At 30.2% G+C, this 18,873-nt stretch overlaps 1 protein-coding gene across 1 annotated transcript; it reads left to right on the top strand.

The window, feature by feature from the left end:
* Positions 1 to 427: 427 nt before the first annotated feature.
* Positions 428 to 16,431, top strand: LOC142327020 (putative RNA 3'-terminal phosphate cyclase-like protein). The gene is made up of 4 exons (XM_075369781.1): positions 428 to 595; positions 1,545 to 1,780; positions 10,132 to 10,302; positions 16,278 to 16,431. Exons 1-4 carry the CDS (start codon positions 457 to 459, stop codon positions 16,383 to 16,385), a joined length of 654 nt encoding a protein of 217 aa, XP_075225896.1. The 5' UTR covers positions 428 to 456; the 3' UTR covers positions 16,386 to 16,431.
* The last annotated feature ends 2,442 nt before the right edge of the window (positions 16,432 to 18,873 follow it).

Here is an 18,873-nt window from a genome sequence, read left to right as displayed (position 1 = left end):
GACGTGCTACATATTTATTTTAACGAAGACGATATAGATGAAATTATTGTGAACCTTGCAAGGAAAGAAATCAGCTGATCCGGAAGCTTGAACGATGAACTACAACTTATTTTGTATTTTAGAAGAGATTTGGAGGCCTTACTAATAGTATTTTGAGATACAAATAATTTAAGTAGAAATAAGTGCCAAGAAAAATATAGAGTGAGTGAACGAACCAACAAATTGTTACCATTCACTAAGATTGCCATCCTTTATACCGTTCATTCGTGTACGAATTATCAAATAAAGGTTATGTGTACCATTACACGTGAATTCAATGTGTATATTTTATCAAGTTATCACATTTATTGAGATGGATTTACTTGCAGTTCTGTATTTTGATTACTGTTTAATTAGTAGATAATTCTGTGGATCTTTCCAGATTTTTGCTGTTTTTACAGAACTGATTATTTAACTATGACAGCGGATAATTCAAATGTTCTGTGCTTTAAGGGCAGCAATTACATGCGACAGCGACTCTTATTATCGGTTGTCAGTGGTAAGGCTATCAGAATTACCGATATAAGAACTCGGGATGATGAACCTGGTTTAAAAGGTAAGATTTGAGTAGCTTTTAAGTATAAAATTCGAATATTTTCTAAAGGTAGTATTAAGACTAAAAATGCTTAACTTTCGTCAAGAAAGTCGAGCTTTAATTACCTTTTTTGTCAACTGATTTAATTTACTTCGTAAGGTCAAAACTTGTGAGGTAAGAATACAGTGTAAAAATCTACCCTTGTGTATAATACTAAGTCTGGCATGTATGTATATATATATATTCAAGCCCAGATGAAGTTAGTCTTTCTACCGCACAGATCGGGGTTGTATTTATTAAATGACTTATTTATTATATGCTATTACTTAAATTATAATTTATTGAAGCTTATATGTCAAATATACAGGATTTTTAAAAAAATATACAAAGATTTATTAGAAAATTAATAAGAAAATGAAAAAACATTTGTTCTGTCTGTGTCTCTTAAGTCTTGTCACACAGTTGAAGTTGTTATACGATATGGTTTCAGAATCATGAAGAATCTTAAGGCAAGAACTATATTTACATCACTTTGCTGTAATAACTTATGTATAGGTTTTTTCAGATTGGTAGAAATTTTTCTTTGAATATTGGCTATGGCCGTACACCATTTTTAACCATATTCTGCTGTAAGCTTTCACTGTAACAACCGTTTCCTCGATTGAATAAGTTATTTTAGATATACACAACTGCAAAGAACAGAACTACTATATTTAATCAACAGTTTATGCTGACAACATTAGAAAAAAGTAGTAACAAACAACCAATAGTAGTAGCAGGATTAAAGGCGATACTCAAATAACTGCAGTTTGAGCTGGCTTAGTTCAGTTTTCAGTTGTTCACTTGGTATAATATCAGTGTTGATGGAAGTTTGTGCATCTTATCACTGGACAGTGCTTTCTGTATTTAAATTCTTTAAACATTTATCTTTTGTAAATACTATTGAATTTTTTTAATGATCTTCTTTCAGAATATGAAGTAAATTTACTGCGACTCTTAGATAAAATGTCAAATGGAACGTGGCTAGAAGTTAATGAGACTGGTACAGCATTTTCTTTTACACCAGGATCTTTGATTGGTGGTTCTCTTATTCATGAATGTTGTCGACTACGTGGTATAGGTTATTATTTAGAAGTAATTTTAGCATTAGCACCTTTTTGTAAAAAATCTCTCAATATTACACTTAGAGGGGTTACTAATAATCAAGTAAGTTTATTTTTTAAGATATTTCTATATATTTATGTATATATATTACTTTACTGAAATTAATCTTTTTTAAGATTTATGTTATTTCTCTGTACTGTTAAATTATATTTAAATTCTATTAAATTAAAGATATGTCTTATCTCAATATTCTGTTAGGTGGTTTATTTAATAGAATGTAAATGTAGATAATATTATTATGTATTTAAAGTATTAAAATTACATAAGTATTGTCAAACATACGTATTGTAACACTTCCCAAAACGTATGTTCTTATATATTTGTTATTAGGATAATCATATGAACTATTGTGTTACAATCCATGTTAAACACATTTTTTTTTGTGTGGTGCTCCCCTAAATAACTGCTAATTGTGTATTTTTTACAGCATTTTAGTGTAAATTTAAGCCAGAATTTACTGTTTGCTTGATCGACTATAATCTTTGTGATAACCAACCATCAATTGCAAACTTTTAAAAACACTCATCGCAATTTATGTTTATTCTTTTTTTTTCAATTCAACCTCAATTCAGTTGAGAATTTAATGGAGCTTTTCTCCTTCTTGAAGTTCTTGATCTGAAGGGATTACAATTTTTTCTTTTGCATTTGGAATATTTTTCCCTTTTGGAGAGAGTAAATTATTCTCACAGAATTTCCTAATAAAGACCTATGTAAATTTTTGGGTCTCTCACCTTCTTAAAGTGTATATAAAATTCACACTTTATTGGAATTAATATTATCATATCTGCGATAGTAATATTTTGTTTGTTTTACAAGCAGTAAGAAATTACCAGAGAATATTAAGTATAAAATTCGCAAGAATATTTTTGTAATTATTAAGAAAGATGACATGTATTCAAAAGTCAATAATCGTGACATAAATTGTTGTTTTGCTCCACATTGATTGCAAATATACAAAAGAAATTATTGCCTTATTGTAGTTTTTAATGTATAAAGACTTTAAAATGATTATCAAAAAATACATATTCGGCGAGAGTAATGTTTGAATTTGTATCAGTATTCTCTTGTTTTTACATTTTAAATTGCCAAATTTAATATTTAATGAGGTTAAATTAGACCTTAATGAGCGTTAGGTTATGTTGATATTGTACAGAATCATTAGTTACCTAATTCTAACCATGAATTTCTTGATTTCTTAATTTCAATAAAATTGCGACAATTTCAGTTATTGATAGATTGTAATGAAACATTAACATGATTAAATTACAAGAAAACTAAATTAAACGAAACCCTTTGTATAATAATACATTTACAATTAGCACAGTAAAAATGACAATATAAGCTAAGGTTATTGACTTTCGAATGCGCGTTATCTTTCTAAATAATTACCAATATTTTAACTGAAATATAAATCATTGGAAATCTTATGGATGTTTTTAAAAAAATTAATAATTACTTCATTTGGAAAAATTTTTAAATGAAAAAAGTTATATTTTGCATAAAATCATGAATAGTTTGCTAAATATGGAAGTTTAGTTAAATATGAAAATAATTTTTAGTAAGTATTAATGAGAGAATCAGTTTTTTATATACTATAAAATCAAAAGGTCCATGCTTAGATTTAGGATCATGAATTTCATTAGAACAAATTACAAAAAATTAAATATATGGCTCTTTTAAACTTCTTTTCTTAATTTTTTTTTCAATGAGCAATAGAAATTTCTTTTGGCAACTTAAAATCTGTACCAGTTTTCATTTTGTTTCTTACTTGGTCTTTCTTTGAAAACATGACAACTAGTTGTTTACAACTTTCTTGTTTCTCAGTGGTTTAAAATCAATCTTTATTTCCTTTTCCAAAACAAATACACTGTTACAAAAAGTACAAACATTGTCATTCTTACAATAGGATCAAAAAACTTACTGCATAAAGCTGTACACATTTTCATCATCACCTGCTATCTGACCATTCAATAAAACTAGATTAAAGTCATAAAAAAAGAACCACAAAGTTTCCTCATTATTTAACTCTATCTGTAAAGAGTTTCTATTAACTCTTTCCAAGTGATGAATATTAAAAATAATATTCTCTAGGATAACGTGTTGTATCACAGAGTTTTTATTAAAATTCCCCATTATCAAGAAATTCTACTTTTCACACTTAATTAAATATATTGCTTGAGAATCCAAATTCAATTCTATGATATCATTATCAGCAAAATCTAAATACTTTATCATATTTATTTCCTTTTATGATTCTGTAATTAGTGCCTCCACTTGCCTGCCTGAATAAAGAAGTTTAACAGCAGAATACTGAATTACTTCATAGGTTGAAAATTTATTTTTTAACTTTGAAATGTCTTTCGTCATAAATAAAATTTTCAAATTATAAACAGATTTGTGGTTAACTAAAAGAATTTCTGTAGTTTAACTAAAATACCGGGTAAATTAAAAAAGATAATTAATATAAATGTACTAATATTCATTGATACTTTCAGTGTTAGGTTTATCATTAATTCTAGACTGATTTACTAGAAGATACTGATCTACTTCAGAATGAAAAAAAGTTGATAATTTTCATGACCGGCCACCTGTTTTAGCAGAAATTCTTTTACTTTTCCTAAATTTTTTTTCCATATTTCAATTTCCTAAATAACATTTTTATTGAAGAAATCATTGCAGAGTTCATTGTAATGATAGAATTTTTCATCTATAAAGATTCGTTTATTCTGGGATTCAGGGTATAGTATGCTTTCTGTAAATACTTCCTCTTTCAAACAAAGTTTTTAGATTGATTCACTTTTTGTTATAAAATGTAGAGATAAAAATTTTACTACCCTTAAGCTTGCCACAGTTGTGCAGAACTGTAATTTTCTTTTAAATAGTTACAAGAGCCAATGAAAAAAATCGATTCTCTTACCTGATTCAATACCTAATCTTATTACAGAATTAATTTCTGATCTTTTATGCAGACTATCATAAACTTATTACATAAATCTAATTTTTTCCTTTTTACTTTTCACAATTATCCACATTTTTGCAATTCTGTAAAATATTGTATTGTCTCCCTCTTCATCGAATCAATTTAATGAATGAATTTAATTTTTTTTTTATAATTCTAACTGGAATTTTTTAATTTTCCATGTTCAAATCAACTAGCCTTTTGTTTTGTTATTGGAGTAGACAATAATTACTTAAAGTCGTGTTTTCTGTTTTGATTTCCACCTTTAATTTTTCCAATAATAATGATAACTGTTGAGGTTCACTGACATTTTCAACAAATCAAACAAAATAGTATAATTGGGCATTAAAGTAAATTAAATAATTTAATGATGAAAATGTTTCTTCAACATTAAATGAACAAAGAGTGAAATTCAATAAGAATAAAGGTACTTGCGAAATATGCCAAATAGTTAGGCAGTTTATCATAAAAAAAGTAGGAAAGTAAACAATGATAACAGTAAACAGCCCTATTTCATGTACGACATGGTAATACAGCCCAACTGGCCTGTAGCCAATTTCTTCCGGTGTACGACATGTATAGCATGTAATTTTTTTTTCATAACTAACCTAAATATATTCATTTTGTTAAATAAAATACTACTTACTGGCTTAAATTGCTTTACAAAAACACGGATGATAAAGAAACAGATGAGCATACACTTTAATACAAAATGAACTTAAAAAGTCACTTATATTTCACTGAAAAACACAAAACTTCATTGAGGAAACTAAGCATGTCCAACTTCAACCAGATGTAAACTTAATTCTTAACTCTATACATCCTATACTGTAACTCCTGCATTCTTAACTCTGTTTACACATCCTATACTGTAACTCCTGCATTTGCCCCAAAATTATTTAGTAAAAAATTCTAGAAATAACATTTCATAAGCTTCAAATCATATAAGTTTTAATTTATATAAAAATCATACCGTTTTTGTAAAATTGTTTAATAGGAAAGGCATCTGTTTCTCCTGCTACTGTTCTGTAAGTACTAAATGGCTTATTTAGGAAATCTAACTGCCACCATTATAAGCCTGCCAGTATCAGCTAAAAATTCTGCCAAATTTACAATTCAAAATATTTCATTTTTACAACCTGTATTATATAAATAAAACTTTCATTAAAGTAGATTATTACATTAATATCATATTTGTCTATCTTATATATATATATATATATATATATATATATATATAGTAGCATGCAAATTAATCTGAACACAATGAATTTTTTGTTTATATCAAAAAGTGTGGTCACTACTTGACCACACACACACATTCTTTAATTGTCTGTGTAATTTGACATTATTGTTCTTTGTTTATTTAGCAGTTTTCATTTTATAGATAGTCTTTTGTGGAAGTTTATTTCATTTTTACTTCCTTCTAAGAAGTAAAGGAGGAAGTATTGTGATCTTGAAAAATTTCGGTGTCCAGATCTCAATGGATATATCTAGTTTCGGTGTGACGTCGTATGTACATACATACATTATGTATCTCGCATAACTCAAAATCAATTAGCCATAAGTTGTTGAAATTTTGGATTTAGGACTGCGGTTGAAACATCTAGTTGTGCATCTCCCACTTTGATTGAGTTTACTGGAACAAAAGTGTCTAAAAAAACCCAAAATCCAAAAAATTTAGATTTTGGACTTTTTTTAACACCAGTAATAAGCCATCATTGAAAGCTTTTCAAAAATATATCATACGTAAGTGGTACTTATTTTCATTGATTCCAGAGTTATAGCCAAATAAAATTTTAATTAATGAAATATTTGGACCTTACATGGGGAAGGCACATCGGTTCACATCAAATTTCATCTCCTTTTTTAACCTTTTTTTTAAATTTAAGTATATTAATTTATTAATAATTATTGATCTTTGATTGTAAAAAAAGTTTTGCAATAAATAATAATTCAATAGTAACAATAAAAAAAAAAAATGAAAAAAATCAGAAGTTGTTAGAGAAATAAAATTTTATGTTCTTCTCATTTTAATTCAAAAATTTTTACAGAGGTTAATTATTAATAAATCAATTTATTTAAATTAAAAAATAAAAGTTAAAAAATAATATGTGTATATGAAGTCGGATTGGAACTGATGTGTGCATGGTTACGGTTCTGACATGTTCTCACTTACACCACATAACTACTAGAGCAATGTAAAACAAAATTAATTTATAAACTAATATAAAATGCTGATACAGACACCACAAAAAAATGTGATGCAGTGTGATATCCATCAAAATGCAATTGTGTAACTGTCTACATTATTAAAGAGTTGGAAGATCATATCTCGCTTTCAAATGAAATAAATTTAAATGAAGTACAGCAAAAAATGTGTATATGTAATTTAATAGGCATACAAGGAAGTCATGTGGTGCCCACATCAGTTTTTTTATTACACAATCGTATTTTTTGTTCTGTTATCTTGAGTATATAATAACAGACATAACTCCTAGAAAGCATTCAAAAGTTGTTTCTCTTTCTGCGTATACCAGTATGGCATGACAAATAGCTTCTGAATGTGATTTTGGACTAGGGACAGTGAATGGTATTTTTAAATAATTTAAAGAAACTGGTTCCTTTTCACCTCAAAGGGAAGGCGAATGAGGCTGTAAAAGGAAAACTACACCAAGACAGATAAGTTATTAGTGAGAAAAAGTAAACTTAATTCAAAATTGTCTACTGTGGACTTAAATCAAGAACTAGCAGCCAGTGAAACAGATTTACATGTGACAGCTGCTTGATGCCAACTTTCTGCAGCTGGACAGAAAGCTTGTCAGCCAGCTAAAAATTGCTTTTAACACTACAAAGTGCAAATAAAGGCTCTTGTGAGCTAAAGCACATGCTAACTGAATCAAAGAAGACTGGAAAGATGTTGTGTTTTCTGATGAGTCATATTTTTATTACAGGGGCAAAGGGTTCCATACCATTATTGTAGAAAAGCATCAGATGAAAATACATATACTGGCTCATATCCAACAGTCAGTTAAACATCCCCAGAAAAAATTTTTTGGAGTTGTTTCACAACTGAAGACCCTCAGATGTGGGTTGTGACACAACTTCAAAACAAATTTCTACTAGGCAATGAAGTGCTCCAACAAGATCTGGTGCCATACGATACTGCTGAAAAAGTGGAAAAATATTTTGAAGAATGAAACATTAAAGTGCTCCCATGGACTGATAACATAAACCCAGTTGAAAATATTTGAGCAATAGTTAAAAAATGACTAAAGAATTTTACCCCCAAAAATGATCTCATTAAAGCAATATTATCAGTATGGTTTCGTGATGAAGAAATCAAACAAGTGTGTAGTACAGTGTTAAATAGATGACAAAATATGTTTATGAAGTGATGAAGAATAAAGGAGGGCATTTTAATTACTAGATACTCAAATTGTACACGTATGATTTTTAAAAAAAAATAAAGATACGTTTTAATAAATTACTTTCTTGTGTTCGAATTAATCTGCACATTACTGTGTGTGTGTTGGCTGAGCAGCATAAAACCAAACCGATACAGTTAAACACTGTTGCAACATAAGTTTTGTATTTGCATTACAAAATTTTACATACTTACCATATTTTTACAAAAGATAATCGAAATGAGCCCTGTGCAGCAGCAATTCACTTTTGTGCTCTAGTGATCATATAAAACATTTTTGTTAGTACCATCGATTTCTTGTTGAAAATTTGCTTTGAGTTCATCAGTATTATGGGGATTTGATTCATAAATTTTATCCTTCAAACAGTCCGGAAAGAAAAAATCATAACTAGAAGAATCTGGGAATTGTGAAGGCTACCACTCTCTGCAGACAGATTGTTCTTCTGTAAGAGCTACATGAATCATTTGATATTTGAGATGTTGCTCCATCTTCTGGGAGAAGCCTCTTTTTCATGATTTGTTAACTGTGCATAGAATTCTTTGAAAATTGTACTGGACAATTATGTATTGACAGTCTGGTTTGGGACTTCCGCTTGTGGGGGTGACTGCGCTGCTGGGGTATGTTAACCCGTACGGCCGGGGGCGTGGCTTCCCTCCACCAATGGCGGTTGTGATTATGACTTGGTAATGCCACACGAGACACCATGATGCGACCGGGTGGGGGTGCGGGGTTTTTCCCTGGCCCCTGCGTGGACCAGAATGGGGTTGCATTCCCCTTGTTAGGTGACCTAAATTGGTCGACTTAATTGGGTTTAGGTCTGAATGTCTATGTTGCGTAAGACATAATTTTGATTGGTATAAGTGTAGCACTGATTTAACTTTAAACTCCTCGTTCATTTTCTGAAGCATTCACAGTCACGAATGGTGCTGTCAGATTTTGACTAGGCAAGGGGTTTGCGCTTCCACAGTTTCGTCGGTTAGTTTGAGGGAATCATGTTAGGTTGGATGTGAAGATGTCCATTTGAGGCCTACGTGAAGGCGAAATCCGATTTGTATTTTACTGATGCAAATATCTGCTGATGCATTTACATTGGTGCGTTCTGACCAATGACTTTGTGATGTAATCAGTTAGCTCCCTATAGGGTTGGGATGACAATCTGGTTAAAAAATATTGACACCCCACTATATGATTTCCAGATACAGCACTTCAACAGACACAGATTTTCTCATCTTGAAATGAAATTTTACTTAATGATGTTTTGGTTCAAACATCTGGTAAGGATTTTCAGTCACCCAGTACTGGTGTGCAAATTTACTTGCCCAAATAAATGAAACCATGTCTCATCAGGCGTAAATAGAGTATCGGTATATCTCTATTCATTGTCAATGTTTTTGAATTTTACGACAAGATGTGTATTTTACATCTCTTTGTTTTGACAACTTGCATAATAGATTTTTTTTGAACCAACAGAAATTCTCTTTGAATATTGGCTATAGCCTCTGGACCCCTAATGGAAGCTGCCCTATTTTGTTTTGCATTCTAAACCGACCCATTGTGTAATATTTGTTAACCAAATTATGTATGCTACTCTGCTGGGATACTGGCATTTGGAAGTTATTTTATGAATATTTGACACATTTCTTAAAAAGATCCAGAGTGTACATAAGCTTCCACTATAATAATCATTGAATAAGCTTTTAGAAGAATACAACTGCAGAAGAAACTCCACTGCACTGAAGCATGAGTAGTTAACAATTGATAATAGTAGACAAGAGAAGTAACATTCTTAATCAGTAGTGGCAGTAGTAATAGCAGCTACGCTAGCAGCGTTTTAGATGACACTCAAATTACTGCAGTTTGAACCAATTTTGTGTGGTTTTAAGTTGCTCATCCAGTGTGTATTTATATATATATATATATAAAAATATATATATATATATATATACATACACACACATACACACACATACACACATAATTGATAATGTTGTTTCTGTTTTATATAGAAAGACCCTTCAGTAGATGCATTTAAAAATGGAGCTTTAGCAGTTTTACGAAGGTTTATGGTTGTTGATCCAGGTCTTGAATTGATTATCAAAAAGAGAGGAATGGAACCTCAGGGTGGTGGAGAAGTCACCTTAAATTGTCCTAACATCAAACAGTTGAAACCAATTATGGTATGGGTTTCATAATCATAATCAGTTTATGTTTACTTAATTGTACGTTTTTACTTCAATATCATAAAGAAAAAACATAGTTATTTTATAAATCTCTTACATTTAGCCATTCTGATTTATAGCTATTTAAAATTTTTAGTTTGACTAACATTATTTATCAGGCTGATGTTTTTTATAATTTTCATTATTATTCTCTTGACATGACACAACATGTTGTCATCTAGCAATATTATTGATTCAAACAAGACATGTGTTTGAAGCCAGCTTTTTGTAGTTGATAAGTTATATTGCATTTCAACAAGAGAAATAATAATGAAAATAAGAAAATCAAAACCCATAATATTCATATAATATTTAAAAAATTTATCTCAAAATAAATTTTACAAAAAGATCTTAGTGTATGATTATGTTTTAGTGTTCTGCTTATACAACACCTAGCTTGTAAATAAAGTATCAAATTTTATGTTACTAGAATATTATTACAATCACATAAACAAATTTGTCAATAGAGTGAAGGCTAAGAGACAGCATCAAGGTGCTAATAGAATTAAAATTTAAAACACAAGTGCTTTAGCTTGATCTCAACATCAACCTTCTATTTAGAAAGTCAAGTGTTAATCCTTTGTATATCCTGATATACAACACTAGCCCTAATGTAGATCAACTCCAGCTTGGTCTAGTGGTAAATTCTTCATTGTAAATCAGCTTTCGAAGTCGAGAGTTCTAAGGTTCAAATTCTAGTAAAAGAAGTTACTTTTATACAGATTTGAGTACTAGATCGTGGATATTGGTGTTCTTCGGTGGTTGGGTTTCAGTTAACCACACATCTCAGGAATGATCAACCTGAGACTTACAAGATTGCACTTCATTTACAGTCATATATATCATTCTCATTCATCTTCTGAAGTAATACCTTATAATGGTTGCAGAGGCTAACATAAAGAGAATCGTAATAGAGGCAGTAAGGAAGACTCGGATATAAGAAAATAAGACTATACATTTCTACTTATGATATATGTAGTTAAAGATTAACAAGATAAAGTGATCGATCTTCATTAGAGAAATCCAGTAACTGAAAAGTGGTTGGGAATAAATATAAACAAAACTGCATATACAGTTGGAAGTAAAAATGGAAACAATATTCTAACAGGGAAAGAGAGAGGGTATAGGAAATTTTTTTTGCCTCAGTCATTTGACTGGTTTGATGTAGCTCTCAAGATTCCCTATCTAGTGCTAGTCGTTACATTTCCGTATATCCCCTACATCCTACATCCCTAACAATTTATTTTACATATTCCAGTCGTTGCCTTCCTGCACAATTTATTCCTTCTACCTGACTCTCTAATTTTAAAGTGACTATTCCAGGATGCCTCAATATGTGGCCTAAAAAATCTGTATTCTTTTAACTATATTTTTCCAATTGCTTCTTTCATCATCGATTTGCCGCAACACCTCTTCATTTGTCACTTTATCCACCCATCTGATTTTTTAACGTTCTCCTATAGCACCCCATTTCAAAAGCTTCTTTTCTTCTCAGGTACTCCGTTCATCCAAGTTTCACTTCCATATAAAGCGATGCTCCAAACATATACTTTCAAAAATCTTTTCCTGGCATTTAAATTAATTTTTGATGTAAACAAATTATATTTCTGACTGAAAGCTTGTTTCTCCTGTACTTTTCGGCATTGTATGTCGCATGTATATTTTTTATGCATGGCTAGTTACGCTAATTGTTCTGTATTCTTCACATTTATCTGCTCCTGCTTTCTTTGGTATCATGACTATAACAATCTTTTTGAAGTCTGACGGAACTTCCCCTTTTTCATAAATATTACACACCAGTTTATATAATCTATCAATGGCTTCCTCACCTGCACTGCGCAGTAATTCTACAGGTATTCCGTCTATTCCAGAAGCCTTTCTGCCATTCAAATCTTTTAATGCTCTCTTAAATTCAGATCTAGTATTGTATCTCCCCCTTTCATCCTCTTCGACACTCTTCTTCCTCTATAACACCATTTTCTAATTCATTTCCTCCGTACAACTCTTCAATATATTCTACCTACCTATCGACTTTACCTTTCGTATTATAAATCGGTGTACCATCTTTGTTTAACACATTATTGGATTTTAATTTATGTACCCCAAAACTTTCCTTAACTTTCCTGTATGCTCCATCTATTTTACCAATGTTCATTTCTCTTTCCACTTCTGAACACTTTTCTTTAATCCACTCTTCTTTCACTAGTTTGTACTTCCTGTTTATAGTATTTCTTAATTGTCTATAGTTCCTTTTACTTTCTTCATCACTAGCATTCTTATATTTCCTACGTTCATTCATCAGCTGCAATATATCGTTTGAAATCCAAGGTTTTCTACCAGTTCTCTTTGTTTCGCATAAGTTCGCTTCTGCTGATTTAAGAATTTCCTTTTTAACATTCTCCCATTCTACATTTTCTACTTTATCTTTTTTACTCAGACCTCTTGCTATCCTCCTCAAAAATCTTCTTACCTCCTCTTCATCAAGCATCTCTAAATTCCACCGATTCATCTGACACCTTTTCTTCAGGTTTTTAAACCCCAATCTACATATCATTATCACTAGATTATGATCGCTATAATATATGCTCCAGGGTAAGTTTTGCAGTCGACGCGTTGATTTCTAAATCTTTGCTTAACCATGATATAATCTATCTGATACCTTGCAGTATCACCTGGCTTTTTCCATGTGTATATTCTTCTATTATGATTTTTAAACTGGGTGTTGGCAATTACTAAATTATATTCCATGCAAAACTATGTAAGTCGGTCCCCTCTTTCATTCCTTTTGCCCAGCCCGTATTCACCCACTATATTTCCTTCTTTGCCTTTTCCAATGCTTGCATTCCAGTCTCCAACTATTATTCAATTTTCATCGCCTTTTATGCGTTTAATTGCTTCGTCAATTTCTTTGTATACTCGGTCAATCTCATAATCATCATGGGCGCTTGTAGGCATATAGATGTTAACAATCGTTGTCGGTTTAGGTTTCAATTTTATCCTTATTACAATGATTCTATCGTTATGCAATTTCAAATACTCTACTCTCTTCCCTATCTTCTTGTTCATTATGAAACCGACTCCTGCCTGTCCAGAGCTACATTTTCTTGGAAAAAAAGCTGCTGTAGTTTTCCATTGCTTTCAGCTGCACAGTACTCAGAGGACTGAGTGATGTTGATATGGCCGTTTAAGTCATCCTGACCTACGCCCGTAACAACTACTGTAAGAGCTGCTGCCCTCTTTCAGGAATCATTCCTTAGTCAGGCTCTCAACAGATACCGCTCCGATATGGTTGCACCTTTGGTCCAGCTACTCTGTATCACTGAGGAAAAGTTAATAGGAAAGTTAAGGATATTAATTATTTAGGGAAATTATTTTTGAGGAACATATGAAAATGAATGCACAAATGAAAAGGGTTTTGCTATGTAATAATCTTAGTTACTTACTGAAGTGGAAGAATGTGTAAAGCAAATGTAATAAAATGTAGTAAAGTGGAAAAAATATCCAGTGATAATTTCTTGATGAGTACTAATAAAAGGGAATGAGAGAAAATTAATAAATTCTGTGAATATGAAACTGGGAGGGATGATATTTCCATTTTACAGAAAATAAAAAAGAACAGGAAATATAAGCTCTACAGTTACATTGGATTCTATATTACAAAGGTATGATTAGATTTATATTTTAAGGATAAAAAAATGAGATGGGTATGCAATTTGATAAAAGTAAGAAGTGAGAGAATACTAGAAATACAGTGACTGTGATCAGTGGGAGATTGAAAAGGAGACAGATACAGATAGAAGATTTAAACAGACAGAAGTCATCATGAACCCTTTAAGGTTTGTTGTAATCAGGTATGTGCTTAATTTATTATATAACATTGTTGATTTTCTTTCATCCATTTCTGTTTTATGTGAAAGGTATATTTTCTATAAATTTATGAATTGAAGATATCCAGAATACATTTTTATAAAGAACTAATAAAAATCTAGAAATATTTCTAACTTTTATTCTAAAATGAAAATTTTAGATTCTGATTTTTTTTTTATAACCTGTTTTTCAGCATTTTATTTATTCTAGAGCTGTTCAGCATAGCTCTTACTTTTTGTTTATTTTGTATGCTTATATTATAAATTTGCTTATGTTTGGACTGTTAATTTGCATGTGTATGACAAGAATCAGTGTTAGTGTAGTAATTTTTAATCTTTATTTATAAATGAATAAAATTTTCTTATTTTGATAATAGAATTCTGACCACCACCTGAAACTGTTGATCTTTTAATAATTGTTTTTCATTTACTTAAAATGTGGATTTTGGTCAACAAATATTAATTTTTTTTTACTAATAAATCATCGTTTGGTATGTTGTTACAGTAGATCGTTACTTTGCCATTAATACTTTGGTTAATCAGCTGTTACAATAGGTTTTTCTTAGTGCGGTTTTTTTATGAAATGTATTTTAATATTCTTCTGTAGTTCAAATTAAAATACAAAACTATCTGTTAATTACAAAATCAGTCAGCCATGTGACTCCCTCCAGAGAAGGGAGCGCATTGCTTCCTCCAAAATAACTAGGGTCCGGGTAGGTGTATTCCTGCTAGCCCGAAAGCTTTAGCACCAAAAGGACTTCAGCGAACGTACTGAAGGGGAATCACGCTTTCAGTCATGCCTTGAAGGGGAGTACGAGGCTCAAAAGCCAGTCTCCCACAGTTAGACCCAGTAAATTATTTTCATGCTGGTCCGTAAATATAGCTTAAAATTTACAACCGCCTCTAAATAACACCCAATAACCCGCCTGATAGTAGAAAGATAAAGCAGCAAGGGACATAGTCCAGTCTCTGTGATCTGTAGGGAGAAATAATTAAACTCCTGCCATTCTTGCGTTCCATAATCACGAAAGTGATATCTTTAATGGCTAATTCGATATTATGTAGCAGTTATATACATATAGTTTTTTATTTTATAATACAATAACATTGTAATATTTTAAAGATAAAATAGTTGTAAATCTTCATTATAGAATTACTTTATAAATTACTTTTATGTGATCTGTGAGTATTTTTTGAGTTTTCTTATGCACTACTTTCAAAGTTTTCTGTAATTTTTTTGACTTTGCAACAAACAAACAAACAATCACAAATTCTCCTTTAGATTCTTAAGATCATAAAATAGCAGAAATAAACCATGTTAGTCTCTCTACAGCTGTTTCTTTATTACTTGTTAAATGATTTTCATGAAATATGAAATGAATTCTGATCTTTCTTTGTAAATCTGCTTTTGGTTTTAGTTAATTGTTGTATAAAATAAAAAATATATCTGGTGTAATTGTTGGTTGTTAGTTTTTTCAACCGCATTTTATAATTTTTTTTAAATAGTTAAGTAGTTTTAAATTTGTATCAGTTGAATAAGAATTATAACAAAAAATTACAGCCTTTCTTCAAACAGATTTATAATTTACATTTTTTTTTTTAATCTTAACCATTTTATAATTAAAGTTAAATATAAATTTTTTGTCAACTTCAAATTGTTTTGTAGTTGTATATCAAAAAGTAGTCGTCTTCATTTCTTAAGTTTATTGATTTAAGTACATAATTAAATTGTGACAATTGAAAGATTTTTACTCTCTAAATTTTCTTTCATATATTCAAAATGTTTGAATTGCTGTAGTATAGTTTACATTAATTGAAAATACAAAAAATATATTTAACTCTTAGATAAGTAAGTTCATATTCTTTGTGTTAAAAGATTATTTTCATTTCAACTTAACGATAATTGAATTGTTAATTTTTACTTCCTATAATTTTTCATAATAATTTAATTACCAATGTAAGATGTTTTATTAATTTAATCTATGCAGGGAAAGAATTTGTAATATCACAGCCAAATTATATTTATATTATAATGTTTATTAATTATTTTTTATTTATATATTTTAGTTAAAGGATTGGGGAAAAATAAAACGTGTGCGAGGAACAATGTTTGCATTACGAGTTTCACCAGCACTTTCTAATCGTATGGTTGAAGCAGCAAAAGGAGGAGGATAGCTTGCCTGAGTTTTCCTAGTGTTCCACAATAACTGAGTTGATTGTTGTCCCAGGATCCATGAAATCGATCAGCAGTATACCCTTAAGAGCCCAAAAAACACTGACCATGACTTTGCCAGGAGAATGAGTTTGTTTGAACTTGTTTGCAACTGGGGACCCTGAGTGACGCCACTGCTTGGATGAACAGACATACACTTCTCGCTATACACCTCTGTCAACTGACGATGAATATCGTCAGTTGGGATGGTTGGGATCTGTTGGGATGGAACGAGCTGCCAATGAAGTATGTATACTTCACATTTCTTTTTTTTTTACTATTCCTAATCACTATTAAATTGTTTCTATTAAATTTGTTCCACAAAGCATTTCTAGTGATTTCAATATGACTATGAAAAATTAACTGTGATAGATATTTTTCTTGTAAACCCCTTTACAAGAAAACTATTTATATTAGGCCCATCCTCTAGTATTTGTATCTTCTAAATAGAAATCGCATCAGTAACATGTTTAGGAAGGTTACGACTCTCCTAATCTTCTGAAAACCACTTAATTAACATATTTGCTGTTACGCTGTTATTATACATGTGTCGTTTTTATTTATTTAGATAATCCTGTAATACGTATACATATTTACATACTTATTTTAATAAAACAAAGTATTATAACAAGATATTGTTTATCTGCATCTTCTTTTTTTTCTTTTTTTTTTAACTTCCAGTTTATTATTAGGTTATTGTTAGGTATTACTTCAGATGAGATGAATGATTTGTAGCGTGTATAAAAATGCCATGCCTGACCAGGATTTGAACCCGGGACCTATCCTGGTCAGGCATCTGGAATGATTGAAGCGCAACCACTATTATTGTATTGACTTAACAATATATTAACCACATTTTTGCCTTAGATGTGTTTTTTTACGGCAGAAGTTTTTTTTATTTTGCTTATATATATATATTTATTTTGTTGTGTGTGTGTTTGCACTGATGCAGCTTATATATTGCAACATATAAGATAATTTCCCATTATAATAAGTATAAAAAGCATACAAACAGCCCATAACAGCTTGTTGTTTCTAAAATTGAATTGCATTCAAAAGAACGTTTTTAAACAAAATATTTTAAAATAGAAAATTAGTGTACTATAATAAAATTATGTCTGTATTATATGTATACTTTAAAATGTTTTTCTATTTCTTTCGTCGAGTATTTTTTATACCATAAAATATAATGTGTAGTGTAATAATATATTAATCATGTTTTGTTAAATATAGCAATTTGTTATTAAATTGTATTGCTTTCCCAGTTAATATAGCTAGAATAGTTATGGTTATCATGTCAAAAATAGAGTATAGAGTTTTTTGCATAAACTAGTTCATCTTAACTAAATAAAGTTATTACTTCAGAGGATGATATATATGAGTATAAGTGAAGTACAGTCTTATAGGTCGACCAACCTATCATACCTCTTATAGGTCATACCATATCTCTTATAGGTCGAAGATTTGTGTAATTGAAACCCAACAACCAAAGAACAACGTTATCCACAATCTTGTATTCAAAACCCTATAAAAGTAACTGCCTTTTACTAGGATTTGAACATTAGAACTCTTGACTTGGAAATTAGCTGATTTGCAAAGATACATTTACCACTAGACCAACCCGGAGGGTTAAACTTCAACACCTACACCCCAATAACAACACCACCAGAATACATCAACCCTCCCACAATAAAAGAAGTCTACCCAGCACTGGGTGAGATGAAGAATTACAAAGAAGTGGGAGAGCCAGCCTCCATGGCACGAGTGAATGACAGTGTATTATATTAGTGTGTTTGGAACAAAATGGTGATTGTGTAGAAAAATAAAGTAAATATGTAAGTATTTGAAAACATTATAAATTTTTTTCTGAAAATAATCAGCCTTACTTTTGAACCGTGCTTCATATTCTAATTTAAAAAAATATTTTGAACAAAAGAAATACCTTAATCTAGCACTTAAAGAAAAAACATATTTTAAATTATAGTGTAATTAATGAGCTGTTAAAATTTGGAAATGAAAGTTAGCTTGGAAAAACTATGTAACAAATTTAATTTTATTATTCATTCAGTTCACAATTATCAAGATGTAATTTAAATATAAACAGTAATTTATAGACAAAATAATAGGTTACACTAGAAATAGAATAATCAATTGGCTAAGAATTCACTTTTTTCTTACATGGCTGAAGATGCATGTTTGTCTATGTTATTTTAAGATAATTCTTTGAATATGTTTTTAAGAGGGCAGACTGTCTAATGATAATTCAAAGCTTGGACAGTGTCATGTAATAAAATTGTATTTTACAGAGGTTTAAATAAAAAGTATTAAATTAAACCTTCTCTATTTCCACAATCACAACAGTGCTATTTAAATTCAATTTGCCAGTTAAATAAAAAAAACAGTTGGTACTTACGTAGTAACGCCAACGCAGCTACAGATTTATTTAAAAAC

Source organism: Lycorma delicatula, chromosome 6, assembly GCF_047948215.1.
Source record: "Lycorma delicatula isolate Av1 chromosome 6, ASM4794821v1, whole genome shotgun sequence".
NCBI lineage: Eukaryota > Metazoa > Arthropoda > Insecta > Hemiptera > Fulgoridae > Lycorma > Lycorma delicatula.
This window is presented reverse-complemented; position numbering and strand designations above follow the sequence as displayed.

Excerpts from the sequence above, each read along its gene's own strand:
- LOC142327020 (XM_075369781.1), top strand. The coding sequence starts at position 457 with ATGACAGCGGATAATTCAAATGTTCTGTGCTTTAAGGGCAGCAATTAC. Across the intron at positions 596-1,544 it reads TGATGAACCTGGTTTAAAAG|AATATGAAGTAAATTTACTG; the intron begins GTAAGATTTGAG and ends ATCTTCTTTCAG. Across the intron at positions 10,303-16,277 it reads AACAGTTGAAACCAATTATG|TTAAAGGATTGGGGAAAAAT; the intron begins GTATGGGTTTCA and ends TATATATTTTAG.